This window comes from Bufo bufo, chromosome 2, assembly GCF_905171765.1.
Source record: "Bufo bufo chromosome 2, aBufBuf1.1, whole genome shotgun sequence".
NCBI lineage: Eukaryota > Metazoa > Chordata > Amphibia > Anura > Bufonidae > Bufo > Bufo bufo.
In genome coordinates, this window is record NC_053390.1 from 766417590 (window position 1) to 766435820 (window position 18231).

The window sequence follows — 18231 nt, forward strand, 5'->3', positions numbered from 1 at the left end:
AAACAACTTTTCCATCACTATTGTGGCCAGAAAGAGTCCCTGTGGGTTTTAAAATTCTCCTGCCTATTGAAGTCTATGGTGGTTCGCCCGTTCGCAAACATTTGCGGAAACTCACGTTCGCCGAACGCGAACGGAAAATTTTATGTTCGCGACATTTCTACTGATCACGTGGGACGCCGAGCTGACACCTCCAGGACCACGCGGGATATTGTATCCAGATGGTGAAATATCACAGCCGGAGTCATTTGCAGGAGGGAGGTCAAACGAGTCAGGCACTGACCGCGCCGTGGGACGCCACGTAGTAGCGGAGGTACAGGCTGGCAACTAGTCATTATCTACTTGCATGTACAATTGCACTATAACAACAAGCCATCTTCTGTATCATCTTATTATCTACTATACCAGCGCAAGGAATTGTCACCAAAGATACTATTTCAAGTATCCAATACAAACTCAAATAGCTGCTAATACGATACAATATTGTCAATCACAGCCAAATGAATTGTGGACTTCACTATCTGCCATCTTAACCAGTTACATACTGTAGACAATTACCTAACTTAGGAGGCTATTGAGTGAGAGGTTCCATCAGGCCTCATCTATAGACCTTAATACATAGGACCACCGCTGTGAATTAATTATATGTGGATATGTTAGTGTCATTTTTTATATGCAATTTTATTCATGCGATTTTACTTATGCGATTTTAGGTATTATTGTATGAAATGTTATTTATGAAGTAGTATTTATTCACATTTTAGGCAACCTTGCAAATAAATTTAAGTTTCAATCTACATTTCCAGATTACTAATGCATCGTGTCAAAGGTTGAGTGCAAGTCGCTACACTTTATTTCAAATTCGCTTTTTTCTTTTGACTGGGTGGATCAACACGTGACTAGAGCACCTATCCACACCTACAGGTAGGTGAGCCTCTATAACCTTCCCTTTTTCAATATATACAGTTGCAAGTAAAAGTATGTGAGCCCTTTGGAATGATATGGATTTCTGCACAAATTGGTCATAAAATGTGATCTGATCTTCATCTAAGTCACAACAATAGACAATCACAGTCTGCTTAAACTAATAACACACAAATAATTAAATGTTTCCATGTTATTTATTAAACACACTGTAAACATTCACAGTGCATGTGGAAAAAGTATGTGAACCCTTGGATTTAATAACTAGTTGAACCTCCTTTAGCAGCAATAACTTCAACCAAACGTTTCCTGTAGTTGCAGATCAGACGTGCACAACGGTCAGGAGTAATTCTTGACCATTCCTCTTTACAGAACAGTTTCAGTTCACCAATATTCTTGGGATGTCTGGTGTAAATCGCTTTCTTGAGGTCATGCCACAGACTCTCAATCGGGTTGAGGTCAGAAATCTGACTGGGCCAATCCAGAAGGCGTATTTTCTTCTGTTTAAGCCATTCTATTGTTGATTTACTTCTATGCTTTGGGTCGTTGTCCTGTTGCAACACCCATCTTCTGTTGAGCTTCAGCTGGTGGACAGATTGCCTTAAGTTCTCCTGCAAAATATCTTGATAAACTTGGGAATTCATTTTTCCTTCGATGATAGCAATCCGTCCAGGCCCTGACACAGCAAAGCAGCTCCAAACCATGATGCCCCCACCACCTACTTCACAGTTAGGATGAGGTTTTGATGTTGGTGTGATGTGCCTCTTTTTCTCCACACATAGTGTTGTGTGTTTCTTCCAAACAACTCAACTTTGGTTTCATCTGTCCACAGAATATTTTGCCAGTACTGCTGTGGAACATCCAGGTGCTCTTGTGCAAACTGAAAACGTGCAGGAATGTTTTTTTTTACAGAAGTGGCTTCCTCTGTGGTATCCTCCCATGAAATCCATTCTTGTTTAGTGTTTTACGTATCGTAGATTTGCTAACAGGGATGTTAGCATATGCCAGAGACTTTTGTAAGTCTTTAGCTGACACTCTAGGATTCTTCGTCACCTCATTGAGCAGTCTGCGCTGAGCTTTTGCAGTCATCTTTACAGGACGGCCAATCCTAGGGAGAGTAGCAGCAGTGCTGAACTTTCTCCATTTATAGACAATTTGTCTTACTGTGGACTGATGAACAGCAAGGCTTTTGGAGATACTTTTGTAACCCTTTCCAGCTTTATGCAAGTCAACAATTCTTAATCGTAGGTCTTCTGAGAGCTCTTTTGTGCGAGGAATCATTCACATCAGGCAATGCTTCTTGTGAAAAGCAAACCTAGAACTGGTGTGTGTTTTTTATAGGGCAGGGCAGCTGTAACCAACACCTCCAATCGCATCTCATTGATTGGACTCCAGTTGGCTGACACCTCACTCCAATTAGCTCTTGGAGATGTCATTAGTCTAGGGGTTCACATACTTTTTCCACCTGCACTGTGAATGTTTACATGGTGTATTCAATAAAAACATGGTAACATATAATTCTTTGTGTGTTATTAGTTTAAGCAGACTGTGATTGTCTATTGTTGTGACTTAGATGAAGATCAGATCACATTTTATGACCAATTTGTGCAGAAATCCATATTATTCCAAAGGGTTCACATACCTTTTCTTGCAACTGTATTACACACTCCAGCGGAAAAAAATTAATCCAAAAGGGCCAGTTCAACTGAGGTGGCATACACCATCCTGGAATCTGACACTGATACTGCCAGCAATGGATGGAAGGATATTTCATTGTTCTTGTCCTCCTCATTCAGACAATTATTAGTCTCAGATTCCTTAATTAGTGAGCAGCTCAGGAATCCAGACTGACACTGTATGTCTCACAGAGGTCTCTGATGATTTTGCAAATTGTGTCTAATTTATATGCTCAGCATTTTTTTTTGCCCGTAACACAACATCATGATTTTCTAGGTGGACTCATATAGATGCAAAGGAGATTATGCCATTTTGGGGTGTGGTGCTGTACATGGGCCTAATAAAAACCCAAAAATAAGACAATATTGAAGTGTTGACATTTTGTACAACACCCCAATATTCTACAAGGCCAGGACCCACAATCACTTTGGGAAGATCCAAAAGTTTTTACACCTATTCAAAATCAAGCCAGTCCTTGATCATTTCAATTTCAAGTTTGCAGAGACACACACACCTGAAAAAATAATTTGTGTAGGTACAGTATCTCACAAAAGGGAGTACACCCCTCGCATAAAATATTTGTATTATATCTTTTCATGAGACAACACTGAAGATCTGACACTTTAATACAATGTAAAGCAGTCAGTGTACAGCTTGTATAACAGTGTAAACGTAGTGTGTCCTCAAAATAACTCAACACACAGCCAATAATGACTAAGTCACTGGCAAAAAAAAAGTTTGTACACCCCTAAGTGAAAATGGCCAAATTGTGCCTAAAGTATCAGTATTTTGTGTGGCCACCATTATTTTCCAGCACTGCCTTAACTATCTTGGGCATGGAGTTCACTAAAGCTTCATAGGTTGCCACTGAAATCTTCTTCCACTCCTCCATGACGACATCATGGAGTTGGTAGACGTTAGAGATCTTGCACTACTTCACCTTCCATTTGAGGATGTCCCACAGATGCTCAATAGGCTTTAGGTCTGGAAACATGCTTGGCCAGTCCAGCACCTTTAGTCTCAGTTTCTTTAGCAAGGTAGTGTTTGTCTTGAAGGTATGTTTGGGGTTGTTATCATATTGGAATACTGCACTGCGGCCCAGTTTCCAAATCATGCTCTGCTTCAGTATGTCACAGTACATGTCGGCATTAATGATTCCCTCAATGAACTGTAGTTCCCCACAGCCGGCAGTACTCATGCAGCCACAAACCATGACATTCCCACCACCATGCTTGACTATAGGAAAGACACAGTTTTCTTTGTACTCCTAACCTGGTTGCCGCCACATATGCTTGACAGCATCTGAACCAAATAAGTTTATCTCAGTCTCATCAGACCACAGGGCATGTCCTAAGTCTACTTGTCATCTTTAGAAGAGGCTTCCTTCTGGGACTACAGCTATGCAGACCAATTTAATGCAGTGTGCGGCGTATAATCTGAGCACTCACAGGCTGATCCCCCCCCCCCCCCTTACTCCACCCCTTTAACCTCTGCAGCAATTCTGGCAGCACTCATACTTCTATTTTGAAAAGACAACCTCTAGATATGACGCTGTGCACGTGCAATCAACTTCTTTGGTCGACCATGGCAAGGCTTGTTCTGAGTGGAACCTGTCTTGTTAAACCGCTGCATGGTCTTGGACACCATGCTGCAGCTCAGTTTCAGGGTGTTTGTAATATTCTTATAGACCATTTTGACCTAGGGTTGTAGTCACTTTTGTTGCCAGCGGTTTAGACATTGATGGCTATGTGTTGAGTTATTTTGAGGGTACACCAAATTCACACTGTTATACAAGCTGTACACTGACCACTTTGCATTGTATCAAAGTGTCAGATCTTCAGTGTTGTCCCATGAAAAGATCGAATAAAATATTTACAAAAATGGGAGGTGTACTCACTTTTGTGAGATACTGTAAGTCACTGAAACATTTTAAAGGGAATCTATCATCAGTTTTTTGCTGCCAATTCCTAACAGCTCCATCACATGCTGATATTCGTAAGCTCTTGACTCTTCCCCTGCCAACATTTTTTCAACTGACATTAACAGCAAGTGGGTGGGGAGATCTAGAAGCTCATGAATATCATTACTCATTGACAGGCGCTGGAGCTGTTCAATATATTTTTTTAGCAAAACTGCATCTCCAAGCCCATTGTTATCAACCCCTTTGAAAAATGCATTTGTGCTTTTGGAAAAATCCTTGTAGGTACAGTACCTACAAATGGATGCATTTTTTAATGGATAACTCAATCCCAATCCTATTTGTCGCATGCAATTAATTTATGTATTTTTTTTTTTACCAAATTGCTTATTTTCCTTCTGAGATCATCATTTCCAGGAGTGGAAAACTATATCTACAAGAAGATAAACGGTCCATGTGTCAGTGTATGCTTAGACTGCAGCAGAATCTGTAAGGCTGTGCACTGGAATCAGTCAGCAAGGTACTGTGCACATCTATGGCAGATAAAAAGTTTTCTGCCATGAGAGGGAATATTTCTAACGCACCCTTCCACACTTGGAGAACTTGATAGCCAGCCTTAGGTTCTGCAGAGAGACTTTAGAAAGACAGAAAGAAGGGGTAGCACAACCCCCTTCATCCAATTCTTTCCCATGTTATTAGAAAAGAATTGCACTGTATCATATGCTTTGCAACTGTGTCTTTATACCGTTGGATGTACTACTACTCCTATCCTGCACTTTTATAAAGAGAGATTTATTTATCAACTGGCCTGGTCACTGAAACTAAATAAATTATCTCCTCATTTTACCCTGTGTGAAAATATTGCATTTTTTCACTTGATGACAGCTTGGTATTTTCTCTCTATATATAGAAGGTAGAAGACACAACTTACCAGTTTTAATATTTTCCTCATTGCTATCAGCTCGACATTTCTTTTTTCATTTCCTTGACTTTCAAGCAACTTTATTTTCTTTTCATCACCAGATGCATACTGCCAATTAGTATTCTGAAAGAGGAAAGTGATAGTTCTTGAATTAAACAAATTTTCAATAAAAATCTTTTGTAAAACGTATCCACTATGCTATGCTTTGTGCAGGGTCTTTGTGTTGGTTCACAACACAAAGATTCTCTCATAGGTGTAATTTGAATCCAAGTGTAATACACTAAGGCCTTATAATTTAATTCAAATAGTCTAGTTGCCTAGACTAATAAACTCCCGTTTCTGGTCTATTAAAACATAACATTTATTTTGTTTATTTTATAAAAATATATAATAGCGGGAGAACAAAGAATAGTTTAAAACTATAGGTGCGGTAGGACAATGGTGGTTGAGATAAGGGTTGCTTCACCCTTATATACTACCTCCTAGCATTCGCTCATCCCACGCTTGCTTTGTCAGCAGTGAGCTTACTTTATTTGTCTATTTGAACAATGCTGGAGATACACTTAATCCTTCGTCCTAAATCATTGCTTTTGCAATCTCTTTTCTCTTAGGTCGTTCTCAATCACTGGTGTTGAAGCACGATTGAGTCTGCAGTTACTCCGTGCTATAACACTCGGTCCCCACCGCTCCTAATCTAAAAACTAACACACGAGCTCCCCCAACATGTTCCACCACTAGATGTGGCTTCTTCAGGGGATGGAGCTACTGTCAACAAGAATGCTTTGCTGCTGCACCCTTTTAATCATTAGGGGAGGGTCGTTACTTATTGTGCGGCCAGTCACTGCAAAGCTTTCTTGTGTGACAGGTTAGTAACCCTATCATAATGTTTTCCTGGTATTTCTCCGTCAACCAATCATTTCCTTACTTACTCGATATTCCTGCGTCTGCAAAGAGGTTTTAACCTCCGATCCGGAAGGAAATGAAGTTATGCGCATGCGCAAGATCTTTAATTCGGTAACTTGTCTCTCGCACCGCATTATGCTCCGGTCTGGGAAAGAAAATGTGCGCATGCGCAAGGTCTTTAAACTTTTCCCGATGGCCTGTATTCTGCGCATGCTCAAGGTCCTTAGTTCTCCAGATACTCTCATCACATTATGTCAGTCTCCGGTGCGCGTGCGCAAGGTCCTTCACCTTCTCCAGATACTCTCATCGCATCATGTCAGTCTCCAGTGCGCATGCGCAAGGTCCTTACCCTTCTCCAGTATAATATTGCCACGCATGCGCCAAAACTTTAACTTCCAAATCAAAGCACCAAAATCACATATAAGAGCATGCGCAAGATCTTTAACCCTGTACCCTCACTTTCACATCGCATTAAGCTCCGGTATAAGGGAGAAAACGCGCATGCGCAAGGTCTTTAGCTTTTTCTGATGATATGTATTAGCGCATGCGCAAAATCTTCTAGTTTTCAAGGATACTCTTATATCATCATTTGGATTCTAGTCCGTATATAACTTTGCGCATGTGTGTAAACTCTTGAATTTTAAATAATACCACAACTGGTACATCTGGGGTCATAGACCTTATGACCCTACTTCTATACTTCTATTACGCATGCACATACGTTCTGACCTCCAGATTAGAGGGATAACATCAATGTGCATATATATGCACCCAGATGTATATTTGTACTCAAGTCAAAGTTTGTACTGTACTTCACATATTTTCTTTTTTATTCTTTTTTGTATATTTATTATTTTCAATATCGATTAAATGATTGATTATAGGGTACTTAGGGTAATCCTTGGTAATTATTGTTTTATATATTTCACCGTTCTTTTTATCTTTTATCCCTATATTTATAGTGAGGAATATGGTTCCGTATGGCTCAATGATCTAAGGGTTACTATCTTTCGTTCTTCCAGGTAATTGTATTTTTCTCTTTTTTGTATATATTTATTTTTCATAGTGTTATTTAAAAGGTGTACCTGCTTGTGTTTAAATAAAGGCCGTGAAGGAAAATTCTTCATTAAGGCCTTGTGGACTCATTGTGCCCAACCTAAATATCCAGCGGGCCTCACTCTGTAGGAGTTTTTTATCAAGATTTCCCCCCCTTGGTCCTAGGGTTATTTTTTCAATGCCCCAGAATCGTAAAACGGAGCTTTTGTTATTATGGAAATATTTAATGTGTCTGGCAATTGATGTGTCTTTTCCGGTTTCTATACTGCTGATATGTCCTGAGATGCGACGTCTCAACTCCTGTACAGTTTTGCCCACGTATAACTTTGGGCATGGGCATGATGCCAAGTATACTACCCCCTGTGTTTTACACGTAATGAGTTGTTTAATTTCATATTCTTTCTTGTCTATAGGGTTTATATACTTTTTAATGCGGGGGACATACCTACAGAAAGAGCAGTCACCACATGGTGAGGATCCCCGGTATCTTTCAACCGGTCTCTCCAGATTTCCTCCCTTCTCCATTAGGTGGCTATGAACCAACTGATCTTTAATGTTCCTGCCTCGTCTGTATGTTACTGATGGATTAGAGGTGAGTATCATATTTAGATCTCTATCGGATTTAATGATGTGCCAGTGTTTTTTCAATATTCCATATATTTCTTTGTTATACCCGTCATAGGTGCCAATACATATGATGATGTAATTTCTCTTGGGGGTACTTTCTTTGAGTAGATCTTCTCTCTTCATTCTGTTGGCTCTATTATAGGCTTTTCTTAGGGTTTTTTTTGGGTAGCCTCTTTTTTGAAATCTCTGAAGGAGTTGTTCACTTTCTTTAGAGCAATTCCGACGTGCCCTCAAATACTGGCCTACAGGGATTCCTTTCTTCAAGGATGTGGGGTGCCAACTATTCCAATGCAGGTAACTATTTGTTGCTGTTGGTTTTCTAAAAACCTCTGTTACCAAAAGGCCATTTTCGGTCTCCTTTATTTTCAGGTCGAGAAACACAATCTCTTTTTCTTGAATTTCATGGGTATATTTCATCCCTATACTGTTATTATTTAACTTCTGAGTGAATTCACAAAACAAAGAGTGACCCCCATCCCATAGGATCAGAATGTCGTCTATATATCTGCCCCAAAAAATAATGTGGCAGATATATGACGACATTCCCTCCGTGAAAACGTGATCGCTTTCCCACCACCCCAAAAACTAATTAGCATACGTTGGGGCACATGACGTCCCCATCGCAGTACCATTAATTTGCTTATAAAATTGTCCCTGAAAAACAAAATAATTGTGCTCTAAAACAAACCTTAGTGATGACAGAATAAATTGGTTGTGTCTGTTAAAGTTTTGACTTCTCGTGTTAAGGTAGGACTCTACCGCGTGCATTCCTAATGGGTGTTGGATATTACTGTAGAGTGACTCTACATCCAAACTAGCTAAAATTGTGTCTGGTGTTACTGTGATATCATTGATCTTCAAAAGAAGATCTTTTGTATCTCTAATGTAAGAGGGTAGGGTAGTCACAAAAGGTCTCAGTACCTGATCGATATATTCATTGACAGATTGTGTGAGATTGTCGTTTCCCAACACAATTGGTCTTCCTGGAATTGGTTTCTTGTCTTTATGCACTTTTGGGAGGGCATAAAAGGTGGAAATCGTTGGGTTTTTATTGTAAAGATATTTAAATTCGTCCTTTGTTATTAAGTTCTCATGAAGTGCTTCATCCAGAAGCTCCTTAAGATCATTCAGGAACTCCTTTGTAGGGTCACCCTCCAAGGGGTTGATAGGTAGACCTATCCTTAAGAAGTCTCAACACCATGTCAACATAGTCATTCCTGTCTTGAATGACTATGTTGCCCCCTTTGTCACTTGGCTTTATTATAATATCCTCATTTTTTCTGAGAATTTCAAGGGCTTTTTGTTCCTCACTGCTGAGATTCTGTACTAGGTGGTCTTTCCTCATTTGTAAGGACTTAATATCCTGAGTGACCAGCTGTACAAAGGTCTCTATCTCTTGGAACTGTGTAAACTGTGGGGTCATTTTTGATTTTGGTCTTAGAGTCGAGAAAGGGGGGTCAAGATTAATTTGATAACCCTCACTTTCTTGCTGTAATGACTCAAAAATCTCCACACATCTCCTCTCCTTATCGTATAGTCTCTGTGAATCACTTTCTTCTTGTTTGTGTACTTTATGCAGAGCTAACTTCCGTGCGAAGAGGTTTACATCCTTAATCCATAGGAACTTATCACATTGTGGGACCAGAGTAAAGGTAAGGCCCTTACTTAACAGCATTTTTTCTGATGGTTTTAAGACATACTTTGACAAATTAATAACTTGTTTTTCATCTGGATCCTCTTGATCCTCAAAGTATGTCCTGCTGATTATTTGCTGTACCCCCACCTCTTCCGGTCCCTCAACTGGATCCCTGTTTGGCCTAAAAAAAGGGGGGCAATAGTTGTTGTTTTTTCTCCTACCCCCATATTCATCTGTGATGGATATGTCTGAATTGGGGGTTGTGATGTTTGAGGTTGGAAAGCTGTTGGTGCCTGACTCACATTCCCTCCCTGAGATGACCCAAAGGAGAATGGTTGTATAGATTGTGAGGGTTGCATAGTCGGAGGATAAGATGGCACAGATATCCCACTTGCACTTGAAGTGCCTTGTCTTCCTGTTAGATCTCTCATACATGATTGAAGAGATTCACGTCTCTCTAGGGATGATTTCCTTGGGGGGTACTGTCTTTTCTTGGTCTTACGTTTAGTTCCCTTTGAACGACTCCCTTGCCCCGTGGAACTATATCCTGATGAGGTCTCATTCTCTAAAGAAAGTGAACAACTCCTTCAGAGATTTCAAAAAAGAGGCTACCCAAAAAAAAAACTAAGAAAAGCCTATAATAGAGCCAACAGAATGAAGAGAGAAGATCTACTCAAAGAAAGTACCCCTAAGAGAAATGACATCATCAGATGTATTGGCACCTATGACGGGTATAACAAAGAAATATATGGAATATTGAAAAAACACTGGCACATCATTAAATCCGATAGAGATCTAAATATGATACTCACCTCTAATCCATCAGTAACATACAGACGAGGCAGGAACATTAAAGATCAGTTGGTTCATAGCCACCTAATGGAGAAGGGAGGAAATCTGGAGAGACCGGTTGAAAGATACCGGGGATCCTCACCATGTGGTGACTGCTCTTTCTGTAGGTATGTCCCCTGCATTAAAAAGTATATAAACCCTATAGACAAGAAAGAATATGAAATTAAACAACTCATTACGTGTAAAACACAGGGGGTAGTATACTTGGCATCATGCCCATGCCCAAAGTTATACGTGGGCAAAACTGTACAGGAGTTGAGACGTCGCATCTCAGGACATATCAGCAGTATAGAAACCGGAAAAGACACATCAATTGCCAGACACATTAAATATTTCCATAATAACAAAAGCTCCTTTTTACGATTCTGGGGCATTGAAAAAATAACCCTAGGACCAAGGGGGGGAAATCTTGATAAAAAACTCCTACAGAGTGAGGCCCGCTGGATATTTAGGTTGGGCACAATGAGTCCACAAGGCCTTAATGAAGGATTTTCCTTCACGGCCTTTATTTAAACACAAGCAGGTACACCTTTTAAATAACACTATGAAAAATAAATATATACAAAAAAGAGAAAAATACAATTACCTGGAAGAACGAAAGATAGTAACCCTTAGATCATTGAGCCATACGGAACCATATTCCTCACTATAAATATAGGGATAAAAGATAAAAAGAACGGTGAAATATATAAAACAATAATTACCAAGGATTACCCTAAGTACCCTATAATCAATCATTTAATCGATATTGAAAATAATAAATATACAAAAAAGAATAAAAAAAGAAAATATGTGAAGTACAGTACAAACTTTGACTTGAGTACAAATATACATCTGGGTGCATATATATGCACATTGATGTTATCCCTCTAATCTGGAGGTCAGAACGTATGTGCATGCGTAATAGAAGTATAGAAGTAGGGTCATAAGGTCTATGACCCCAGATGTACCAGTTGTGGTATTATTTAAAATTCAAGAGTTTACACACATGCGCAAAGTTATATACGGACTAGAATCCAAATGATGATATAAGAGTATCCTTGAAAACTAGAAGATTTTGCGCATGCGCTAATACATATCATCAGAAAAAGCTAAAGACCTTGCGCATGCGCGTTTTCTCCCTTATACCGGAGCTTAATGCGATGTGAAAGTGAGGGTACAGGGTTAAAGATCTTGCGCATGCTCTTATATGTGATTTTGGTGCTTTGATTTGGAAGTTAAAGTTTTGGCGCATGCGTGGCAATATTATACTGGAGAAGGGTAAGGACCTTGCGCATGCGCACTGGAGACTGACATGATGCGATGAGAGTATCTGGAGAAGGTGAAGGACCTTGCGCACGCGCACCGGAGACTGACATAATGTGATGAGAGTATCTGGAGAACTAAGGACCTTGAGCATGCGCAGAATACAGGCCATCGGGAAAAGTTTAAAGACCTTGCGCATGCGCACATTTTCTTTCCCAGACCGGAGCATAATGCGGTGCGAGAGACAAGTTACCGAATTAAAGATCTTGCGCATGCGCATAACTTCATTTCCTTCCGGATCGGAGGTTAAAACCTCTTTGCAGACGCAGGAATTTCGAGTAAGTAAGGAAATGATTGGTTGACGGAGAAATACCAGGAAAACATTATGATAGGGTTACTAACCTGTCACACAAGAAAGCTTTGCAGTGACTGGCCGCACAATAAGTAACGACCCTCCCCTAATGATTAAAAGGGTGCAGCAGCAAAGCATTCTTGTTGACAGTAGCTCCATCCCCTGAAGAAGCCACATCTAGTGGTGGAACATGTTGGGGGAGCTCGTGTGTTAGTTTTTAGATTAGGAGCGGTGGGGACCGAGTGTTATAGCACGGAGTAACTGCAGACTCAATCGTGCTTCAACACCAGTGATTGAGAACGACCTAAGAGAAAAGAGATTGCAAAAGCAATGATTTAGGACGAAGGATTAAGTGTATCTCCAGCATTGTTCAAATAGACAAATAAAGTAAGCTCACTGCTGACAAAGCAAGCGTGGGATGAGCGAATGCTAGGAGGTAGTATATAAGGGTGAAGCAACCCTTATCTCAACCACCATTGTCCTACCGCACCTATAGTTTTAAACTATTCTTTGTTCTCCCGCTATTATATATTTTTATAAAATAAACAAAATAAATGTTATGTTTTAATAGACCAGAAACGGGAGTTTATTAGTCTAGGCAACTAGACTATTTGAATTAAATTATAAGTTGATTATCCCGGGTCCATTGGGTCCTTTGAAAATTATACACTAAGGCCTTGCACTAGCCAAAGCATAGTTTACGGTTGTTCTTTTTTATCATATTGAGGCAGATTTTGCCATGTGTCAATTGTGAAAATACTGCTCATGTTATGTTTGGGCAATACAGTTTATGTTCAACATAAAAAGTGTAGCAAATATTTGCCTTTGTATAACTTAACATACTGTACACATCCAGATACAATCCTATCAAATATATAGGCTAAATGACTATTTAAATAGGTCTTGCAATAGGAAAATGAAATCCAAACCACAGGTAGTATGTTAGGGTATGTTCACAAGGTTGTATTAGCAGTTTTTGCAATAGATTCTCGGCCAGTTCATCATTAACGAGAATTCTCAGGAACACTTGTTTGTGATCATCTGCCTGATGAATGAGAAAATGCTTGTTCATCAGGCAATTGTGATTTTTAGCACAAATCATAGTTTCAGGTGGCAGAACGTGCTGTCTAAGCTGCTGCTGGCAAACAACTAGACAGCATGGGGACGAACAATGGCATAACGATCGCTCATCACTATGCTGTGGTGGAGATGGCTGCATGTAATAGAAGCTGTCTCCTCTTAGTGAGCATGCGATTGCCAAGAAGAAATGTTTCCCTCTTGACAATCGCCTACAGAATCAGGCTGTTTAATACACACACACACACACATACATACACATAAGACTTGGAGTAGCCTAAACAGTTTTTGCGTCTCTTATGCGTTTTGCCGTGTTTTTTTACTGGACGAATAAAGGAATTTTATCAGCATTGGTGAGTGCCGCCTTTTCTCTATTCTCCTCGCTGCATTTATGCATTTAGTATTCGTCTTTTCTCACCACTCCCAGTGTCAGTATCACTTCTTCTCCTGATGAGCCTTGTCTCCAAATGAAGTCAGGGCAGAACCTGGAGCAATGGAACTTATTTTAATGGCTAGGAAGAATACATAAAAAAAAACTAAATAAAAGAGAGGGGGAAATAAAAGACAAACTCAATATGTATAAAAAGGAGGGTGAAATCAGCTAGCCCCCTTGATACAATAAGTTCCCTCAAGAGAAATTAAAGAAGTGAGCAAATATGGGAGATATGAGTCACCAAAAAATAGTTTCAACTGTCAGAATCAGATAAAAGATCAATACACAATGTGAATAGAAAGAAATAGAACGGAAAAATAAAGAATCTCAGGTAGAAATAGAGAAATCAGCGATTCCCATAGAAAATAGATTTTCTCCGCCTGCGCAAATAGATGAAAACTTTTTTTAGAAGCTCCAAATCAGGACAACAATCCAAATCGAATAAGTGTAGAAAGAGTAAAAAAAAGAAAAGGGGCCTAGAAGAAGTGGAAAAAGAGGATCTTTGGTTATCTAATGTACCATTGAGTCAGTGTGTGAGGATTAGAAGAAATTGCACCCAGGAAGAAGACTATGAGGAACAGGTTAATATCATCAAGGAAAGAATTAAAGAAAAAAATTATATTGAAGAAAAAATAGAAAAATAATAGAAAATGTAAAACAGGGAAGAAAAAGAAAGGGTTGGAAAAAGCTTTGGAACAAAAAGAAAGGGTTAAGGAAGAAGGACAGAGGACCCTCCTTTTACTTATAAAACATATATAGTACTTAATACATGTATACTCAATACAAAGAAACAATTCAGTGTGAAGTCAAAAGAAGAAAATGGAAAATAGAACAAATGATAACCTGTGAGTCCATGAACATTGTATATCTCTTAGAGTGTCCGTGTGGGGAACAATATTTGGGAAGAACAGGCAGAAAGTAAAAAGTTATACTAGGAGAACACATAAGGAATATTAAAAAGGAGTAAAATTTTATAGTGTATCATCACATTTTCATGACAAGCATAATGAAAGCCCAAAAGGGTTGAAAGTGATACGAATATTTCATTGTGAAAAGCATTGTAGTGGGGGGTTATTATTAGAAATCTATCCCAGAAAGGAACAGAGTGGAGCTAGATGTTGATTGTTTTATTTGAGGTGGAGTCAGAGCTGTTCCTAAAGGGGGTTTGGGTGGATGTTTTAAAAGTAGGAATTGTGTTTGTGATATTGAATCCACAGCCCTTGAAGAAGCTGAGAGGAGAAACTGGTTGGGCGGGCGTATGGCTAAATGATTTTATGCTTAGGGCCTTTTTTTAATCATATATTGTGTAAGTAATAAAATAAAAGAAGTGTGTCCTTTTAACTGACAGTTCTACCAATGGTGTTAATATTTTTGAGTTACCAACCAGAAAAATCCTTAAGGAGAGAAGAAAGGGAGAAGCGCTGGAAAGGCCCCTCTATTACGAAGGGAAAATGCCAACATCAGCTGCTGATCCGGTTGCTAGGGAAGATTGTGTTCCTCCACCACTGACAGAGATATGGAAATGAAGGAAATCTGGGCGTGGTTCAGCCCTGACTTCATTTTGAGACAAGGCTCATCAGCAGGAGAAGTAATACTGACACTGGGAGTGGTGAGAAAAGATCCATACTAAACGCATAAAAGACGCAAAAACTGTTTAGGCCACTCCAAATACATATATATATTTTATGTCTAATACAGCCTTAAAGGGGTTATCCAATCCAGAATATTGATGACCCATCCTTCACTACACTGCACTTCCTCTTGAAAGTGTGGTGTAATACAAGTGCCTGCTCCATTCAAGTGAATGGAGCTGCCTGCTCCATTCAAGTGAATGGAGCAAGTGCTTAAAATTACACTACACCGCCACTCCAGAGGAGAAGAGGTGTAGTGTGTAGACTAGGAGAATGGGCACACATGCAGTGCAGCCTCTTCATCTCACAGCTGATCAGCGGGGGTGTCGGGTGTCAGACTCCCACCGATCTGATATCGATGACCTATCCTAAGGATAGGTTGTCAATATTCTTGGCTGAATAACCCCTTTAAGACCGTTTTCTATCAGTCACTGCATACACCCATCCACCTTCATTAACAGCTCAACAAAGAATGATGTTCTCATTCTGCACAAGCCCCACCTTGGCTGCTGCCCTACTGATTGACTAATGAGTAATGTTGAGCGAGCATGCTCGGCCGAACTGCTGTTCGACTCGAGCATCGCTATGCTCGGCATATCCGAGTGCTTGGCCGAATACTTCGGGTACTCAAGTACAATTTAATACAATGGAAGTCAATGGGAGAACCCCAGGCACCCCCTGCTCGGAAGAGAAGAGGGTGTCTGGTTAATAAAAAAAAGGTTAGAAATTGATGTAAACCCCATCAAAATGGTTTGGAAACAGCATTAAGAGGATAACTGGATGCGTCTTAGACTCCTATTATATATGACATATAATAGACAACCACACGAAGGCTATATGCCAAAAGCCAGGTATGTGGAAGCCATCAATCTATCCATGAGACAGTTAACAGCCAGCATACCTTACAATGGCAGCCTTGTGCACTATGAGATGATCCAAACCAGCTCTCATCTGACTGAGAACCAGTAAACCTCAAAGTTATTTGATCAATATCATTAGGGCGACAAAAAGTTTTCTGATTGTCCTAACATAATATTTAATAACCTTTCTATACAGTTTTGTCATGTAAAAACTCATTTGCATAAACATAGGCATATGGGAAAGACATGCAAATGAACAGAATCTGCCTTGTTTTTCAGCTGTCATAAGACTATGAAAACCAATAGATGGCGCTATTGAGTTATGAACAGCAACATCTATTGGTTTCACAGTCTTATGACAAGAGTAGACTAATAGTTTTGTCAGAAGACTGTGAAACCAATAGATGGCGCTGTTCATAAGTCAATAGCGCCATCTATTGGTTTCATAGTCTTCTGACAAGAATATTAGACTATGAGTCTTATGACAAGCTTATTAGTGTAGCCTTTTGCATGGAAAATTTACAATAAAAATTTGCTATTAGAATATTTGCAATTTACACTAGGATGATATCTGACACTGGGAAAGCTGGGTAATAACTCAGTGATGATATCTAACACTGGGAAAGCTGGGTAATAACTCAGTGTAGATCGCAAATATTCTAATCGCTAATTGTTATTGCTAATTTCCCATGCAAAAGGCTACACTAATAAGCTTGTCAAAGGCTCATAGTCTAATATTCTTGTCAGAAGACTATAAAACCAATAGATGGCGCTATTGAGTTATGAACAGCGCCATTTATTGGTTTTATAGTCTTCTGACAAAACTATTAGTCTGTTGTCATTAGACTGTGAAACCAATAGATGGCGCTGTTCATAACTAGGGTTGAGCGAACCCGAACTGTAAAGTTCGGGTTCGTACCGAACTTTAGGATTTTTGGACCCCGGACCCGAACCCGAACATTTCCGTAAAAGTTCGGGTTCGGTGTTCGCCGCTTTCTTGGCGCTTTTTTAAAGGCTGCACAGCAGCCAATCAACAAGCGTCATACTACTTGCCCCAAGAGGCCATCACAGCCATGCCTACTAATGGAATGGCTGTGATTGGCCAGAGCAGCATGTGACCCAGGCTCTATATAAGCTTGAGTCACGTAGCGCTGCATGTAACTCTGCTGTTACAAGTGTAGGGAGAGGATGCTGCTGGACTTGTGATTTCAGGGAGAGCATAGGAGAGAATGTAACTCAGCGATCTACAGACAAATAGTTGTGTGGGTGCAGGGCACTATCGTTTTACCCTGCCCTGAGCTCATAGACCAAAAAATACAAACTTTTAGAATTCTATTAGTTAGGTGGGTGGCGGAGGCCATTTTATGCATGCTCAGTGCACGAGCACTGCATCTGAGCTTTTGGGACATTGCAAATAACCATTTTTTGGGGGCAAACTACAACATCTGGATTAGTCAGTGTGCAATTTAAGGTAGAAATACACCCAAATACACCCATCATTTTTGGACCCCAGACCCGAACATTTCCGTAAAAGTTCGAGTTCGGTGTTCGCCACTTTCTTGGCGCTTTTTGAAAGGCTGCACAGCAGCCAATCAACAAGCGTCATACTACTTGCCCCAAGAGGCCATCACAGCCATGCCTACTAATGGAATGGCTGTGATTGGCCAGAGCAGCATGTGACCCAGGCTCTATATAAGCTTGAGTCACGTAGCGCTGCATGTCACTCTACTGTTACAAGTGTAGGGAGAGGTATTTTCCAGATCTGCAAGTGTATTTTCCAGATCTGCAAGTGTTAAATTCAAGTTTGATATATACAGATTTCATATTCTGTTAGCAAAAAAAGACTTTTTGGGCAATCTACAACATCTGTATTAGTCAGTGTGCAATTTAAGGTAGAAATACACCCATCATTTTCTGGGGCTTGAAAAACACATTCTTTTGACAAAAAACACTATTTTCAGGCCTTGCAGCATCAGCACGTGTGAAATTACAGGCTTATATACTGCTGTCAAATTCAGTTTTTAAACAAACACTCATTTGGGCACAAAAAAATGTAGTTGGCAGCCTTTGATGCAGATGACATTGTGAGATACACCCTTAATACATTAGGGTTACAGCCAT

The 18231-nt window shown here is 39.9% G+C and overlaps 1 protein-coding gene across 2 annotated transcripts in view; it reads right to left on the reverse strand.

The window, feature by feature from the left end:
• Window positions 1–18231, reverse strand: part of LOC120990317 — a 563944-nt gene that overhangs the window by 122878 nt on the left and 422835 nt on the right. For both annotated transcript variants that reach the window (XM_040419049.1, XM_040419048.1), the window contains exon 12: window positions 5448–5561. In XM_040419049.1, the coding sequence (XP_040274983.1) occupies window positions 5448–5561 (114 nt within the window). The remainder of the gene's footprint in view (window positions 1–5447; window positions 5562–18231) is intronic.